This window comes from Arvicola amphibius, chromosome 5 (assembly GCF_903992535.2).
Source record: "Arvicola amphibius chromosome 5, mArvAmp1.2, whole genome shotgun sequence".
In the NCBI taxonomy this organism is placed as follows: domain Eukaryota; kingdom Metazoa; phylum Chordata; class Mammalia; order Rodentia; family Cricetidae; genus Arvicola; species Arvicola amphibius.
Window position 1 is genome coordinate 84,798,234 of NC_052051.1, and position 18,812 is coordinate 84,817,045.

General features: G+C 48.3%; 1 protein-coding gene across 4 annotated transcripts in view; it reads left to right on the forward strand.

The window, feature by feature from the left end:
* Nucleotides 1-564: 564 nt before the first annotated feature.
* Ptprj (protein tyrosine phosphatase receptor type J) overlaps nucleotides 565-18,812 on the forward strand; it is a 159,533-nt gene continuing 141,285 nt past the window's right edge. For 2 of the 4 annotated variants that reach the window (XM_038329874.2, XM_038329875.2), the window contains exon 1: nucleotides 566-824. In XM_038329874.2, the coding sequence (XP_038185802.1) occupies nucleotides 720-824 (105 nt within the window). In that variant the 5' untranslated portion in view covers nucleotides 566-719. Of the gene's footprint in view, nucleotides 825-18,812 lie in introns of all 4 variants that reach the window. The other 2 variants (XM_038329876.2, XM_038329873.2) reach the window with 2 other exon arrangements.

Consider the following 18,812-nt stretch of genomic DNA (forward strand, 5'->3'; position numbering starts at 1 on the left):
GCACACGCAACCTGGGCCAAGGAGCGAGTCCCAGCCTGGGAAGTCCGTAGTTACCCATAAGCTTTGGCTAGTGGCTCTGCAACTGTGGAGCAGCGTCCCGGGTCCCGAGTCCCAGGAATGTGGGAGGGCTGGGCGGGCAGGGAGGGGGCGCTTCCTCCGGCCGCGGGAGGGGAGACGCTGGAGCGTGTTGCGGGCCCGCCACCGCCCACTCCCCGCCTCCGCCAGCTTGCTGGGGGCGGGGGCCACGGCGGGAGGGCGGCGAGGGGCCGCAGAGCACGGCAGCCGCCCGGCCCGCCCGGGCGGGAGGAAGCGATGAATATTCAGAGGGGGAGGGGAGGAAAGGGGGCCGAGCGCTCGGCGCGGCTCCGTGCAGCCCGAGCCGCGTGACGCGCGGAGGAGGCAGAGGGAGCAGCCGGGGCCGCGGGAGCCGCGAGCCGGGCGCCACGCGCGGGGGGTGGGCGTCGTTTGCTCCGCCCCGCGAAGCCTCGGAGTGTCTAGGGCCGCGGCCGCTCCGCGCCAGGCGCGCTAGGCTCCGCCGTGTGGCCGCCGCCGCCGCCGCTGCCAAGTCCCCGGGGAAGCCCGGGGCGGGCGGAGCGGGGACTCGGCGGACTGGCTGGCGGAGAAGGAGGCGGAGGCGGCGGCTGGAGGCGGAGACGAGGGCGCCCGGCTTCGGGCACACGGCGGGGCGCGTCCGGGGCACGTTCCAGGGTGCGCGGGGCATGAAGCCCGCGGCGCCGGAGACGCGGCCACCCCCGCGCTCGCCCGGGCTCCGCTGGGCGCTGCTGCCGCTGCTGCCGCTGCTGCTGTTGCTACGCCCGGGCCAGGTAAGCCTTCGGTGGGCCTGGGCGTGTGGAGGGAGGACGCGGGCCGGGCTGGCATCCCCTGCACCTGCCCGTGCGCCACCCGCTCGAGGATTAACCGGCCGGGTGTTGTGGATCGCGGTGCTGGGCGCCCTCCTCCTAGAGGGGCCGGTGGGGATCTTGGCCAGCCTCCCGCTCCCGCCACCGAGCCCCTTCCCCGGCGGCCGGGTGCCAGGGGAGGGCGGGGTTCTGGGCCCCCCGGTGTGCCCGCGGTGCCGGGTGGGCTCGCTGTGGAAGCCCCTGCGTGGGCTGCCGGCGGCAGTGGCCCGGCCTTGGCTGGAGCCGGTCACATCTGGCCAGCGCGGGGCCCAGCTCGCGCGGCCGCCGGGCCGGAGGGGGCGTGTTTGCGGAGGGCTGTGGATGCGGAGCAGGGCCGGCCTGGCCCTTGGAGGGGCCCGAGGCTTGGGCGGAAGGGTAGTGGCGGTGCCCGGTGCCCGGTGCTCGGGGACAGGGCCTGGCGCAGGGCAGTCGGGCGGTGGGCGAAGCGCGGGACCTCTGGGTGGAGGGCGCTGTTTGTGGCGCAAGTTCCCAGCCCTGCCAGGGTGGCCGCTCAAAGGCGTTTCTTGACGCTGCCGGCCTTGTTCTCATCATCACGCCGGAGATGGTACTGGCTTTTCTGGTTGTGTATTCTTGCTTTGTGGGGGCTAGCTAACCCACTACACTCTGAACTATTTTTTTCTCTCGTTTCACTCTTTCGATAATGTTGCGCCTGGAATATGGGATCTCTCCTTTCTGTGGTAATTCCATGGCGGGGTGGGGCGGGATGTGATGCAGGGCGGTTGGGGGATATTCCCATTTAGCAGATAGGGAACTGAGGGAGAGAAGTGAAAGAGTGGAATCACCCAGCCGGTGCTTCGGGAGCTGAGCAAGCGAGTTCTGCCTCACAGCCTTCTGGGAGCTGGCTGTAGTCTTGAACTCTGCAGTGGAAAGTGACCTGGAGGATGCTCTTGTCTTGCTTTTTGCTAATGAAAATCTCACTAACTTTATAGATACCAGCTGCAGCCAGCCAGTGAAACACAAATGAAGTATTGACTGGGGATGGAACCTGGCTTCCAGGGAAAACTTTGCATGCACACATGCAGGATTGAGAGGAAACATATGCACTTGGCAGCAGAACAGGCAGGCAGAAGAAGGGAGCCTGACTCTGGGGGCTGCTCTCACTCTCAGCGAGTCACTTATAGTTCCTAGCAGGATTTGCACAGGTCCCAAGGAGGCCTGGAAGGTGGCGTGACCCCTAGCAAATAATTCTTTCCTGGAGTGGGTGTGAGGTGAGTGCCATTGTCTAATGAAGCATCAAAGTTGAATTTGCCCCCCCTTTCCCCTTTCATCTTCAGTGAAAAGCCTCTGTAGAGTGGAAATGGGGAGGGGGTCACGCCATTGCTTGGTAGAATTGTTTATAGGGCTTCAATTGGATAGTGCCTGAAAGAATTTTGCAAACATCAAAAATTCACTTTTCAGATAATGCTTTACCAGATGGAATTAGCATTAGGAACAGTGTGTATGGGCTGTCTTCATCTTGTGCAGCAGTCTTTGAGGTTAAAGAAAAAGAACTGATTTGTACTTGAAGTGCTCTCCAGCCCTCCTTTCTCAGGAATTCAGGATGTAGAACAGGGTGACTTCAGCCTCATTGAGGTTTGTTTGCCTCTGCCTCTTGGGGATCCCTGTCTTGATATTCACTTATATACTAAAGTTGATACTATAGAAACATTTGATCTACATTCCCTTTAAATTTGGTATATATATTACTTTTGTTTCAACTATAGAAACTGTAAGCTGTGTTTGAATTAGCAAAGAGTATCTTGGGTAAATTTACTTCTTGCTCAATCCTTCCTTGTGTCTCATTAGCATATTGCTCCTCTCTTCTTGCCTTGTATTTGGTTATTTCCTTCCTCTGGAGTTTGTTCTGTAGAAACTCAAGAGTACTGTCTTCATGGTCTCGTTTTTGGATTTATTACAAAATAGGAAATGTAAAAGGTTTTTTGAAGAAGTATCTCCGAAAGCTCACACTCAGCAGTCTCATTTTGATAGGGAATTGGTACCCTCTCTCTCTTGTGGTGTTGGGGTTGGAGCCCAGGCTGGGAAATATGCTCATATGTGCTCTGCCACTGAGCTGCATTTTCGGTTCCGAGTCAGTGCCCTTTAGAAGGGACTCAGAGACAGTTTCGTGGGCTGGGACAACGGGGCATTGAGCAGGGGCTCTTCCTGCACAAGCCTGAGGACCCTCGTCCTGTGGGAAGTGGACACAAGCAGAGCAGTGGGACTTGCTGGCTCCCACCCTGTCTGATGGAGCGATAGGTCAGAGGCTCCGTGTGAGTGCAGGTGTGTGCATCCGTGTGTGTAGACATACTGATAGACATATTCACAGTTATCCTCAATCACCATTTTTTTTAAAGGATAAGCTTTTTGAGACTTTTATATATATACCCAGTCCCTCTCTGGTAGAGCTCATTATATGGACTAGGTTGTCCTTGAACTCACAGAAATCCACCTGCCTCTGCCTCTCTAGTTTTGAGATTAAAGTTGTGCATCACCTTGCTTGGTGATAGCTCCAGGCTTTGAAGGCAGCTTGAACTCCTCCACAGGTTGTCACTCAAGTATTTTTGGCTGTGTTGCTGTGTATGCCCCAGACTGCTTACAAATTGAGTTTAAAAGTCCATTAGACCAGGCTCTCAACCATCTCCAGCTCCAGGGGCTCTGACTTTCCTTTTGATCTCCACAGGCACCGACACATACGTGGCAGACAGTCACATAGTTAGACACACATACACATCAATAAAATAAAAATAACAAATCTTTAAAAGTCAGCCAGATTTGAGATATTTTTGAAATCATTTGTGTAGGAAATAAGAGGGAATATATTTGAAGACCTCTCTAATAGTTGATTGTTTTTATTCTATTAAAGTGGGGAAAAAAGAGAGGTCACAGAAAAGACCCAGCTTTGTTTGGACACTAATGAGGACAGTGTGTGGAAACGGGAGAACCGAGATGCCAGAAGGCTCAGGACTTAGTAGGCCCAGAAAAGCCAGTTTTGAAACTGGCATTTCACTCCCTCTCTCCAAGCCAGGAAGAGCAGTCCAAGACTCTAGGGCGAGGACGTCCGTGGTTGTGCTGTATTAACCGCCCCTTTCTGAGTGCATTTTTACACACAGTTTTGGTTTATGTGTGTGTTAGGCAATGTGGGAAAGTGAGCTCTCCTTTCCCTCTTGAGACATACAGTTTTGCTCGACAGCAGTCTGCTTCAAGAGAGTAGCAGTATTAGCAGCAGCAGGAGTAATAGCAACAACAATGGGGACAACTGGTAGCCACTGGGTTGGTCTTCCAGGTTCCCTTTTGCTTTGTCCTGTTTTCTTGCTTTTCTGATGGATGATAAGTTTACATCTTTATGTATTGTGGCTAATCCATCAGCCTGGTTTCTTTCCTGCTTTAACCAGAGCACACACACTAAATATTTTGGCTCCTCTTAAAACTGTTTTTGAACTTCTCAAAGGAGTGATTTTATTTTCCTCTTGCTTCAGAACAACAAAGGGAAACCCAAAGTCTGTTTTGTTTGCAGACAGTTTAAGGAAACTGAGCAAATTGGTTTATGGTTAGTCTATGACTTTGGGCTCAATTCAAGTTCAGCCCCAGGACAAAGATGACCAGGAATAACCATGCTTTCCTGAGCAGAGAGAATCCTGGCTCCAGAGTGAGCAATTTTGGTCAGCAAAGAGGTTATTTAGCTCCTAAAAGTAATGCTTGAGGCTGAGGCCAGGTTTCTGGATGGCTGTAACCTGGCTTTGGCCAATGCATCATAAGTAATTGCTTCTTAGCTCATTCACTTCTTGGCCAGCGGAATTATTTTGAGTGCCGGATAAGATGCAATTTTCTGTGTATTTCCCTTCTAACATCATGCCCCCGATAATATTATAATTAATAGTTAGCATTAGGTGTGGCAGGTGCCACCTGTAGGTATTTTTAATACGTTATCTCATTTGACATTTCAGAAGTTCTGGTGGTGGCTGTTACTCCTGTTCTTGTTTTATTGTGAGAAAGCTGAAGCTCACAGCTCCCAAAGAGTCCTAAGTAGAGCCAGGTCACCACCGTCCCAGTTTATTGTCCTGTGCTGTAGAAAGCATGCGCCTTCAAGGTTTTCAGAATGGAACTGAGCACCTATGCCAGACTCCCGAGGCAAGAGACAGGCTTGTGGGCCCTCAGTCTTGATAGGGCTGAGCGCTATTTTGTATATTTTGTGTTCCAAATCATGTGGAAGTAACACCTTCAGGCTCCTCCTCTGGAGTCTGAGTCTGTATGCAAAGGCACCCCTGCCTTGGTGTGAACCAGCCGAAATGGGTGAGTCCGGGTATGGGTTTTAGTCTGCCACTCAGGAGCTGCATGAACTGTAGGCAAGCAGTCACCACTACAACTCTTGATTTCCTTATCTGGGAAGTGGAACTAATACTTCCTGCCTAGCTGGGTGGTGGAGGAGTCAAGTAAAATAGAAGGAAAGACTGTCAAGTAAAACCCAAAGCTGACCATTTGCTGGCAGTGGCTGCTGCTGTTGCATGGGGGGCGGGGAATTGCAGGATGGGAAGGGAAGAAAGGGGGCTTCAAGTCACTAGTTTCTAGGACAAATACTTGTCAAATGTTTCTGAAGAAGTTTTTGTTTTTAATACGTTAGGAATTATTTTAGTTAGTGAAACAGTATTTGTGACTGTATGAAGCCCATGTTTCTAGTCAGACTAGGCTGCATATGGAGTCATGCTAAGGAAATTTGCTTAAATATAACAGTGACCCCGAGGAAGCAGTCTGAATAAACGATCATGTAAGTCTGCGGTGGTTTTCGTGAAATTACACAGGTGACAAATGCTTAATTTGGGGCCAGTCCGGAGTAAAGCGTTCCTGGGGAAGAAGAGCCTGCTCTCTTATGAACTGTGAAGGTGGGAAATGATCTAGCTCGCCACCAAGTATCTAGCCACAGTGATGATGTTGGCCGTGTGTCGGCCCTGCTTTTCCTTCAGAGAAAGAGCTGGCACTGGGTGGACCAGAGAGGGAACGGCGAGGAGGGGTAGAGAGTCACTGGGTGGAGGCCCCTGGAAGAGTCAGAAATCTCTGACCAGCCAAGTCTACAGTGGGTTTATCACCATCTAGTAGGGCTGGCTTTCCGGTGACTTTTCTGGTGACCCCTCAGAGGACAGGAGCTGTAGGAAACTTGTTATTACTTCCTTATTAGTGACAGCTGTAGCCATCCTATTGTCTCAGACTTTCCATGCCATGGAAATGCTGGGGTTGGTGGTAGTGGTGGCAGGAGGGCATGCAGCCCCCACAGAAGATCTAATTTTAGACATGCAAATAATTTTCAGTTCCACTTTTCCTTCTTCCTCTTAGAGGGAAGCTGTCCTGCCATTTCTGAGGCTTGGGCAGACAATGCCGTTATTATGTCACACTAGCTGCCTCTCCAGGGCAGGAGTGGGGTGCTTGTTTTTCTGGGTAGATGTGCCAGGGGCCAGCCCAGTATAATTTCATGCCTTCTGAGTAGCTGAGTAAATATTAAAAGTTAGTACTGCATGGGCTTTAGAGCAATATTCTTTGTCATTTTTGGTGACAGGTAATAAGGCCCGTAGTAGAAGGGAAGAATCTCTTTCCTAAAGGGATGAGTACATGGGGGGATTTTTTGTCAAATTTGAGAAGTTTTGTAGACCCTTTAGTAGGTTCTTGAAACCAGATCTCATGGTGCATCGTAGTGTACGCAATGTAAGGGGCCGTACTTCTGCCTCCGTGGTGCTGGGGTTAAAGGCCTACACCATCCATCCTCGCCACCCCAGCTTTAAAGGAACTCTCCAGACTGGGTTTTCCCCATTTTTGTGGTGCTGGGGTGGAACCCAGGGCCTCTGAGGTATTGAGCAAGCACTCTCCTCTGAGCTACATCTCTAACCCGTGGACTCTTAAAGATCACCTCTGAAGCCCAAGTCAGAAAGCATCCAGTGTAAACCAATGCACAGTAGACCTTCTGTGGTTTCTGAGGTTCCAGTTACCTGTGCTCAACTGAGGCTAGAAATAGTAAATAGAATATTTTAAGAGAGCAACTACATTCACATAATTCTTGTTAGAATGTATTGTTATAACTTTCTATTTTTCATTAGTTGCTAATATCTTACTGCATCTCTCTATAAATCAGATTTTATTACAGGTATGTCAGATAGGAAAGAACATCGTATATAATACATGTGGAGGTCAGTGCTGTTTGTGGCTTGAGGCATCGACTGGGAGTCTTGGAATGTCTCCTCCATGGTAACTTGGGACCACTATAAGCTTAGAAAACTATCAGTCCTTTTCAAAAATGGAGTTTTCTTTTTGAGGTGGGGTCTCACTGTGCAGCTCTGTCTGGCCTTGAATTCACAGATATGCCCCTGCCTTAGCTTCTGGAGTGCTGGATTTGAAGGTGTGCACTACATGCCTGACCAAAGATGGATATTCTTGTAGGGAAAAAGTGGTTTCTTGTGATGAACAAAGTGTGGAGAGGCAGATTGATCATAAGTTCTTCATCCTCAGCCAGATAGTGAGTTTGGGACTGGCTGAACTACATGCCGTGTCCCATGCAGACATCTAAAAACTGCTTCATGGGCTAGAGATGCAGCTTAGTGCTAGGGCCTCTGCTTACCACAGCAGGTCCTGGTTTGAGCCCCAGCGTCTCCCTAAAACCACTACGTTTTTAGTAGTGTGTGCATGTGTTGGGGGGGAAGGGTTTACCATGGAGCATGTGTAACAGTGAGAGAATTGCTTCTTTCCCTCTGTCATGAGGACTGGGGCTCAGACTCAGATCATCAGGCTTGGCCGCAAGTGCCTTTACCTAGATCTGTCTCGCTGACCCATTAAAAACTACTTATAGGGCATATTATGTTCATGTCATGCTCTGTACTTAACCTTTTAAATTTATTCAATTATTTTGATGATCATGCCATTTTTTGTACCTGTATAAGCCCATTTTTCTGACTAGCTGCCTGGCGTGCAGACACACGGGCCCTCTGTTGTCACGGTCTAACTCTCTCCCTTCACTGGCAATTCTTCCTGGAATGTCCCTGATGTTTACTGCTTGTATCCTTCACAGCAAAACACAACAAATTAGGATTTTTGGAAGCATGAGGTGGTTGTTACGAAAATTGCAGAGTGGTAAATAGTTTGGAGTGTTTTCTGCTGGTACAATTCTGGTCCTAGGATTGCTGAGTCGGAAGAAGTGGACATTCATTTAAACTTAGAGCTATTGAATGGGTTTCTAAGCTTTTGCCCACACGTGCAGGTTTCTCCATACCCTTGTCTTGGGTTGAGGAATGTTAAACTTCAAAGTAAGCGTAAGTCTGAGAAGTGAAAAATTTAATCATGAAAATTATTTGTAAGCCAGGCGGTGGTGGTCATGTCTTTAATCCCAGCACTCGGGAGGCAGAGGCAGGCAGATCTCTGTGAGTTCGAGGCCAGCTTGGTCTACAAGAGCTAGTTCCAGGACAGGCTCCAAAAGCTACAGAGAAACCCTGTCTCGAGAAAAGCCAAAAAAATTTTTTTTTTTCATTTGGTTGAGTATCTTTTCCTGTGTTTGAGGGACATTAATTGTTGTTATTAACTTTCAATTCATTAAAAAAAAGTCTTGTTGGGGAGATGGCTCAGTTGGTAAAGTCCTTGGCATGCTAACATAAGGACCTGAGGAGTCTGGGTTCCTGGTATCTATGTAAAAGCCTGAATAGATGTCTGTCACTCTGTTTCTTGGGGAAGGGGCAGTGTGGAGGCAGGTGGATACCTAGAACTTGTTGGCTTGCCAGTGTAGCCAGTCAGTGAGCTCTGGCTTCAGTGAAAAACCTTGTCTCAAAAGATAAGATAGACCGAGAAATAGTGGGAGTCACCATTTCAACTTCTGTCCCTCACATACACATGCACCTATGCACCCATGAATCCATGCACTCATGCACACATGCACTCATGTACACATGCACCCATGCACTCGTGCACACATGCACTCATGAACACATGCACCCATGCATCCATGCACCCATACACTCATGGACACATGTACCCACACAACCATGTATCCATGCACATATGCACCCATGCACCCACACGCACACACATATCAAAAATTGTCTTTTTATTATTAATTTGTTCATGCTCTTTGAAAATTAAGGGATTAAGTTCTTACACTCTCCTTTCTGTTGCAAACCAGTTTTCCCCTAATTGTTTTGGGTGCAACCTTATTCCTTAGGATCTAGGATCATAAGACAGCATAGACCTTGGAGCTAGGGGAACCCTGATCCTAGCACCTAGCTAGCTGTGTGCTCCTGGGGAATGTCCCTGACATTTCTGACCTTTGTTGTTCATAGCTCTACGATGCTGGCAATAGCAGTGCTACTTACTCAGAACGTTGTATAAGTGACATCACATTCAGCCTTGTAAACAGACAGACATTTTACAGAATACTGAGGTGCTTACTCAAAAGATAGATTCTAAAGTTAAAGGAAACATCATAATGATGGAACAAAATTAGGCTGTAGAATCTTTTAATTTAGATTTAAGAGATTAAATCCAGCGGGGTAGTGGTGGCTCATGCTTTTAATCCCGGCATTGGGGAGGCAGAGACAGGTGGATCTCTGAGTTTGAGGCCAGTCTGGTCTACAGAGTGAGTTCCAGAACAGCCAGGGCTACAAAGAGAAATCCTGTCTCCAAAACCAAAACAAAGCATCAACAAAAAGAGATTAAATCTGCCACAGATTGTGTGCATTCTGTGCATGTTCATATCCCCCATGAGTGTATCAAAGTGTGAAATGTGGAGTACTGAAGTTTGAGAGCGCCATTAAATTATATTTCCCTTTTTATAAGTGTGTATATTTGAATTAATATGAGGTAAGTGACCTTGGGATATGATCAAGGAATGGCCAATATGATCCTGGCCCAAAAAGGAGCAGAGGGATATTGTGTTCATTAAAAACACTAGGATTCCCTTTGTCGTGGTGTGAGCTTTTCTCTTCACCCTGTGACTGGGCCAGTTCTAGCTGTGCCCCCCTCCTGCCACTGGCTGCGTTCTCTGTGGCGTCAAGAGGAGTTATTTTAAGCCAGCAGTGAGAAGTGTAAGGCCCCTTGGCGCTAACTGCTGGGGATGGGTGGCCCTGACAGTCGACTCCAGCTCTGCCACCTGTTTCCACAGAGGCGGCCAGGGCACAGTGCATTTCCTGTAGCCCGTCGAAGAGCCATCACTGCGTCAAGGGGTCTTCTGAGCAGCCTGCTGGCAGTTCTGTGTGCAGATCACTTGGGATATTGAGGGAGCTGCTGCCGAGAACTCAGTTCACGCCTTTGGGGTCAGCTTCACTCTTCCTTCTAGCTGTGTGACATTGGGCTGTCTCCTCTAACGCTCAGTACTTTGTCCATCCTTGGATATTCATTCGTTGCTATTGGATTATTTTATTTTGCGGAGACATTATCATCACTTACTATTTAAAATTAAAAAAAAATTTATAGTTTGTAGGTGGTTTTACATATACCTGAACTCATTAAACCTAATAGCATTTCCTAGTATTTTATTGCTGCGAAGAGACACCATGAGGACGACAACTCTTATAAAGGAAAACATTTAATTGGAGCTGGCTTATAGTTCGGAGGTTCAGTCCATTGTCATTCATCATGGTGAGAAGCATGGCAGCGTGCAGTCTGACATCGTGCTGGAGAGGAACTGAGATGGCCACTCTAGGCCTAGCTTGAGAGTCCAAGACCTCAAAGCCCGGCTCCACAGTGACACACTTCCTCTAAGTCACACCTACTCCAACAGGGCCATACCTCCTAATAAAGCCACTCCCTATGGGCCAAAGACAAGAGTCTATGGGAGTCATTCCTGTTCAAACCACCACCACTCAGCATCCCTTTGAGTTTGCCACTGTTATTCTAGGTGTGTGTGTGTGTGTGTGTGTGTGTGTGGTTTGAAGCTAATTCCTTCCATAACAGTGAATTTTCAAAAATCATAGGCAGGCTGAGCACTTGGAGACAGAGGTAGGCTGAGCTTAGGACCAGCCAGGTCTAGATAGTGAACTAACCAGGGCTTGCTTAGATCCTGACTTAACAAGACATGAGGAGACAAAGGGCAAGGCCTGGTGATGTACTTCGGTGGTAGATCTTGTCCCACACGTACCAGGCCCTAGGTTTCACTCCTAGCATTGGGGTGGAAGCAAACCGTAGTGGCTCACACCTGTGATCGTAGCACCTGGACACTGAATCCAGAGTCTGCCAGTTCATTGTCAGCCTGGGCTACAGAGTGAAATACAGTCCTAACGCTCCTAGCCCCTAAAAAAAAAAACAAAGGAAACCTAAGGCAGTGTGTTTAAAACTGAATATAAGAATGAATTTAATGGGTTTTAGCCTTGAGTTTACTGGTAAGCACTGCATTGTGAAGCTGCTGCTGCGGGCGGTTGAGAACATGCACACGCATGCGCCTATGTATGTGGACATTGCTTGTAAATTTTTTTTAACCATCGATTCAGTTGTTTCCCAGAAAATCTCCAGATCTCCAAACCCAACTGTTAGTGTGTGAACTGTGGAGGTGCCCTGTGAGGGAAGGAGGTAGAGGGCGTTCCCGGTGGAGCGTGTTCCCGGTGAGGAACCCGTGTAAGGTTCGTGCCATTGTTTCATGTGACGCCGGGGCAGGCACAGGATCGGGAGTCCCAGAAAAGCCTGTGTTTAGTGCTGCCAGAGAATATCGGAGGAAGAAACCATGGGTCAGTGCTTGGCATTTTGGCAGCTGTGTTTGGTAGAGAACTACAGTTACTACCTGCTTCTTTGGTTTAAATTTTGTTTATCCCTTTTTTGGATACCAAGGATCAAATCCAGGGCCTCACACATGCTGGGCGAGTGCTGGAACTGAGCAGCATTGCCGAACATCCTTGAATTCCCCAAGAATGCCCCCTTTTTTTTTGTGTTCAGGGGCAGATTATATAGATAAAGCCATGCCCCAGCCAAACCCACCAGAAACCACTCTCCTGCCATCAGGAACTTCTGAAGGTCTCGTGCTCAGAGCAGCTGTAGGCACTCAGATCAGGGGATTACAAGAAATTCAGGATCTGGGGTCTCACTGCTCCCAACACAGCATCTTGAGAGCCTGTGGCCAGCACTGTGTGGCTGAGGGTCCACTGGGTCTGCTGCCCTCAGCCCAGAACTGATTTGCATGGACTTGGGCCAAAGCCATCTAAATGTCTGGTGGCTGTTAGTTCTAACCCCACTTCCCAAGTTGGTTCCAGTCACATGCTAGTTCATTTACTTGTAGATTTTAGATTTTATTATTTTTAATTTAATTTTAATTTTATATGTATGGATATTTTGCTTGCATGTATGTCTGTGCATCAGATGCATGCCTGCAGAGGTCAGCAGTGGGTGTTGGGTCTCCTGGAACTGAAGTTGTGGATGGTTATGAGCCACCATGTGGGTGCTGGGAATCAAACATAGTTCTTCTGGAAGAGCAGCCAGTGCTCTTGACTGCTGAGCCATCTCTCCAGCTTCTGTGTTTTTATTTTTTTAAACATAAGAATATAATTGGTACCATTGATATATTTGAGAAAAGTTTCCTTTTGTGGTTTCTTCCTTATCCCAGTTCAGTTTTTAAAAATTTCACTTTTAATTTTTTTGGTCAGCAGTGGTGGAGCACACCTTTAATCACATCACTTGGGAGGCAGAGGCAGGCAGATCTCTGAGTGTGAGTTCCAGGACAGCCAGGACTACACAGAGAAACCCTGTCTCAAAAGACACACATACACAGAATTGTTTTATTTATTTTTTAATACAATAAGTAGAAAAAAGCAAAATCTGCTGCAGCCTCTGCTCTCCCTTGCTAATCCCAGCCCAGCTTTGTAGGGTGAGCCTTGTGTTTCCAGTGCACCCCTGCTTTACTCATACGGTGTAACCCGTAACAATAATGTGCTGTGACTTATGCTTTCCACTGTATTTTAATTTTTAAAGCAATTAGAGCAGATGTCTCCTTAGGGGTACCCAATGCAGCCACAAGACAAACACAAGGCTTCTTCTGGAAGAGTCACTGCTTGCTACTCAGTGGAGAGCATTTTGGAAATCTTGTGGAAACAAACGTGGGTATGTTATAGGGTAGATAGTGTGTGTGTGTGTGTGTGTGTGTGTGTGTATAGCTGGAAGAGAAGCAAAGAAGTGCAAAGAAATGCTTCCTCTGCTGACCCTCAGGGACAAGTTCACGGCTGTTCTTTAGGGTGCTTTGTGCCGGCTTATGCAGTGTGGACACTCCTTGCCAGGGAGTAGTCTTCCTGTGGATAACTTAGTGATTACATCTCATTTCTTTATCTACTTAGTCCCTGTGATCGAGCCTTCAGTTCGTTTCTGAGTACTTTTTGCCACGCAGAACATTACTCAGATAAACAGACTTCTAATACATAGTCACCACATACTATATTTGATAAGAAGCATCGTCAGCATTTTGTACATGTTGACTCATTTAATCTTTTATGTGGGCACTGAGTGGGAAACTAAGGCTCATATCTCCACTGTGACCTTCTTTTAGGGCACAGAGGTGAGCTGGGTAGGGGCGTCTACATAGATTAGGGTCTGCCTGAGTCTCCTAGGAGGACAGCTGGGTTTGTGGTCATGCCACAGGTGGACGGTGAGCTCATGTTCAGTGCTCTGAGCACACGAAAGGAGAGACACGCTTCCCCAGACCACAGAAGACACGGGCAGCTATGCTGTGGAGTTGAGATCTTGGAGCTAGGAGCAGGTAAAGGCTATCTCACTTTTGGGGACCTTGGTACTGATCAAATGAATGGCGTAGTGGCGTTGTGTATGGTTCTCAGCCTTCCTTTTGTGAATGAACTTGGATTTTGTAGAGCTTGAATGTCGACGCAGATGGCATGACTTCAGGGTGTCCCAGAGCTTCAGTGCTGACAGCAGCGTGGATGCAGGTGCGTTTTTCTTGTAGCTATGTGGCCTTGCCATTCGCTCAAGCACTGTAGCCCCCAGAACACGTGACTCATTTGGAAGAGGTGGGAAGTACCAGGCCACAGAGCCATTAGGGTCCAACGAGAGGGTCGAGCATGGTGCCTTCCCCGATCATGGTGCTTGAGCAGGGTCTTATATACGTACCTCTCCCTAGTCCTCTGCTGCACAACACCTAGGACTGTTGTATGACACAGACTTGCTGAGGGTTGTCCTGCTCCCGAGGTGTGTTCAGCAACTCCTACCAGCCTTAGCACTTACTAGCTAGAGAGACTACCAGATCCTGCTGTGTGGGGAGCAAGTATTGGAGATCGCCAGCGGCAGGGGCTGGGGAGCATGAGGTGACATGCTGGGTGTGGGAGAGACTCAGACCTTCAGTCTCCACCTGACCACAGGTATGTCTCCAGCCTTCGACTTCTCCAGGAAGAGGCCCATGGGTTGTTAGCTTAGGATTTTCTTTTGATTTTGATTTTCTTTGGAGCAGGCTTTGTCCTTGCTCAGCCCTGTGGTTGAGGTGAGTGACAGTGGCTTCTTTTCCTTTAGCTCAGCACTATTACCATTCCGGGTTGGACAGTTTGTTTCAGAAGACTCTCTCGTGCAGCTACGATAGGATGTGGCGTTTCAGGTGTCTGCCTTCTGGATGCTGGTAGTGTCCCTTCCTTCGCTGTGACAACTAACAGCGAATGTTTCTAGAGATTATGGAAAATGTCTGCTGAGGAGGGAGGGACCACCCTGGTGGAGAACTGTGTTCTGAAGTCCTGGTAAGATGGTCCTAACGGAGCATGACTTTCTCCATTGCTGGAAGATCAACTTGCTTTCCCTCCAGTAGTTGAGTATCCTAACTAGTAAGAGCTTATACATGGGGCTTCCCCTCTGCACCACGCTCCTTCAAGGGAGCGTCTTGTAGTGAGTCCAGCGTGGGAGTTTTGGCACTTGGCGTTGGATGCCTCTGCTCCATTTTCCCGTGTCTTTCCAGCCTCAGTTTCCTCCTCTGCTAAGTGGGGATGACTGATATTTTCGTTCCCTTGCTTGGGGTGGGTCAGGAAGCCTGTGTTAATATGATAGGATGTTTTTGAGCTCTGCTGTGGGCAGCCAGGGGTGGAGGGGAGGCCCATAGTTAGCAGGAGCTGTGAGGTCAGCCGTGCCAAGTTCCACACAGCAGATAGATGCTGGTAAAGGGAGATTCCATCACAAAGAACTTCATTGCCAAGTGTTCTCCACATCAGCTCCCTGTTCAGCTTTTAGAGTGTTTAGGGGCCTCAGAGCACTAGAGGGTGGCAGGAATGTGGCAGGAGGAGAACCCACGTAAACTGTGCTGCCTGCCAGCAAAGCTGGGTTGGCTTTCTGAGAACTCCAGCTTAACACTGGGTGGATTTGATCAGGACACTGCCCAGATCCCAGAATCCTTCCTGTGGTGCCCACCTAGCTGCCGTGGGCCTCTTGTTTCTCTTTTCTGTTACCACGTCCATTTTAGAGATGAGGTGCTCGGAGGCAGAGGAGGTAGCCCAGAGCCAGCTTTATGGCTCTTGTGTAATATCTTCTTCTGTTACTTACTCATCAGCGGCAATTTAGCTTTCAAACCTAAATTTTCTCACAGGCCAAATGGGACTAATAAACACCTCAGAGGATTGTGATCTGCATTCCATGAGAAAACGTGTGCGAACCCTTAGCACACAGGAAAGTGCCCCATTAATGTCAGCTGTCCCCATTATTGTTGATTTAAATACCAGCGATAGCAGAGGCACCTGCTTGGATGCAGTTTTCCAGGAACACAGTAAGGCTTTGCCTTACCCTAATTCTATGTTCTATCTCGGGTCAGGTCATTAAATGTTGGGGGTGCAGCTGCCAAGGGGTGGGGTGGGGGTGGGTAAAGTGGAAAGGACAAAGAGCCCAAGATTCAGGAAATCAGGCAAAGCATGCCCTCCGGGATAGAACATGTGATCTCATGGTCTGATCAGCCTCACACGGGCTGAGCTCATTGCCAAGCAAGTGGGTAGTTAATGATTCCTAGTCAAAGAATGTCCGAGTTGGAAAAAAATCTTGGGACCATGAAGCTAGGGAAAACAGATAGTTGCTAGTTTGTGTCCATCTTGAAATGGTTGATAGTGATAGCTTGGCCCCTGAATAGAAGGGATTCTTAGACTCTCTGGGCTTTCCTGCTTCAGAACAAGAAAATGTCTGTTATGGCCATAGGGAAGGAGCAGGGTGGCACTCCTGTTTGTTGAATTTGGTTATAGTTGATGTCCAAGACTTGCCCTCTAGACAGTCACCCACCAAATCACAAAATTTTAACTATCCTATTTTTTTTAAGGAATTGTCTAAGAATGTCCAGTTCATGTTGGGCACAGTGGCTTGTGCCTGTAATTCTAGAACTTGCAAAGTTGAGGCAGGAGAATTTTGAGTTTGAGGCTAATCTGGGCAATTAATAAAGCTGAGAAAATGTAGCAGGATAATGAGATAGAGGGGCCTGAGTGGCAAGGAGCCAGGAGCTCTAAAGAAGAACACTGCAGCATGTCACAGGTCCTAAGGGAGACAGGCCAGTTCAGCCACAACTGAGCAGGTGATAGAAGTCCAAGGGCCAGGGCTGAGCTGGGGTGGGTGGAAAGGTGCGGCTGGTCATAAGGATCAGAAGTTCTGGGTCTTAGCACAATTCGGGTCTATAGTAAGAGCAATGTGGAGCTGTGGAAAATCCTAAGAATTGGAATGACACAGTTCATGTGCTACGTGGAGAAGGGCTGGAGCAGTGGAAAGGAAGGACTGAGACCTAGCACCTGATGAATGTGTGATGCTTAGTTCTGAGTCTCCCAAGTCGACCTTGCCATGCTCCTATCTGAACCTTGGTTCTGAAAGAGATTTGGCCTCCATGGCTCTCAGTCTTGATTACTTACTAATATCACATGAAGATTTTGAGAAACCCAGATAGCCAGATTTGGTTGGGTCTTATATAGGGCATCAAAATGGAACCTTCTTGAACCCACATGGAGTCATAGTTAAGAAGAACCCACCAAAAGGGGCTCTGAAGTCTTGTCCACTCAGTAGTATAATTATAACATCTTAGGAATTCTCTCCTCTTTCCTCTCTCTTCTCCCCTCTCTCCTCCTCTCCTCCTCTCTCCTCCTGTCTTCTCTGTCCTCCTCTCTTCTCTCTCCTCTCTCCTCCTCCATCCTCTCTCCCCCCTCCTCTCTCCCCCCTCTCTTCTCTCTTCCCTCTCTCCTCCCCCTCCCCCCCCCCCTCCTCCTCCTCCCCCCTCCCCTCCTCCTCCTCCTCTTCCTCCTCTCCTCCTCTCTCCCTCTCTCCCTTTCTCTCCCTCTCCTCCCTCTCTCCCTCTCTCTCCCTCCCCCCTCTCTCCCTCTCTCCCTCCGCTCTTGGCTCTCCTTTCTCCTCTCCCAGTGTGGAGCAGGGAATCTAGCTTAGTGGCCCAGTACTTGAGGTCTTGGGCTCAATCTCCAGAACCTCAAATAAAGAAGGAAGGAAGGAAGGAAAGAAAGAAAGAAAGAAAGAAAGAAAGAAAGAAAGAAAGAAAGCAAGCAAGCATTTCCTTTAGGGAGAGTGAGTTCCTCATTGCTGAAGACTGAAAGAAAGGTCACTTTCTCAAGGCTGAAATTGAAAAAACCAATTTCTCTCTCTCTCTCTCTCATCTCTCTCTCTCTCTCTCTCTCCTCTCCTCTCTCTCTCTCTCTCTCTCTGTGTGTGTGTGTGTGTGTGTTATGTGTGCTATGGTGGCACCTGTGTGGAAGTCAGAGGACAACTTGTTGGAGTCTGTTCTCTGCTACTGTGATCTTGGGGATCAAACTCAGATTGTCAGGCTTGGCTGAAAGAGCCGCCTCATTGGCTCACACCTGGCTTTCTTAAGAACATTTATTCTGGGAATTAAATCTAGGCCTTCCTGCTCGCATACCATATCTCCCAGTCCCTGCCCAGATTCTAACAGCTGTGGTTTACTGCAGAGTAGATGTGCTTCAATTTGCTTCACTTTCCCCATTGACAGTTGAGCAACAGCCAAATTTCACCATGTTTTAGTAGTGCAGGGTGTAGAGCTTCAGGCCTTCTGGCCTTTCTTGTGAAGTAGAGATTACTCGGAATTAGTTTCCAGACATCTTCCTAAGATTTGACTCTATTCGCCAAACAGATTCCCAAGAGAGATGCTTTGTTTACGTGACCGTCAGAGTACATGGGACTGGCTGTGTCTGTGACGCCTACACTGGCACTGACTTTCAAATTTAACAATTTGAAAAATATTATATTTAATATTCACATTTTCAGACATGCCAGCTGTGTGGTGGCTGTTTACCGTCACTTTCTGACCACGCATGACTCATATAGAACCAGTTTTTCTATTTTGTGTGATCTTTTTCTGCGGGAGGAGTTGATAAATGATTGTTTTAATTTTCTAGCATGCGTTTGTTGCATATGCACATTTCTGCATAAATGTATATTTGCCTGTATAGAGACACTCATTTTTTGAGACAGGGTCTTTTACTAAACTTGGAACTTGTTATTTTGGCCAGATTAGCTAGAAAACCCTGGGTCAAACCTCTTCACCTCACAGCATTGGAATTGCAGATGCATATTGCTACTCGTGGGTTCTGGGATTTGAACTTTAACCTTTTCTTCTTTTTTTAAATGCTTGTGGAAAATGTTTAAAAAAAACAACAAAAGAATATGCTCTGCATTTGTCTGGGGCACCTAGAAAAGTTATCAATGAAACCAGAGTCAGATGGACCGAGGGCTCTGCTTCCTGGCTGCGAGTTCATCAGGTATGCCCCGCTCACTCTCAGAATTCGGATGAGGGGCCTGTTATGCAGCTTTCAGTGTCTGCAGAATGGAACATGGCTGGCTGGCTGTTTTGGCCTCGCTGGCTGAATCTCCAGAGGACACTCCCAGAGTGGACGGGAATACTGAGGTCAGATTCCATCTTTGCCCTCCTGTCTTCTGCTCCTTCTTCCAGTACCGGCTTTAACTTCTCCCACCTGTGAGGACATTGCGTTACCAAGGATTTAG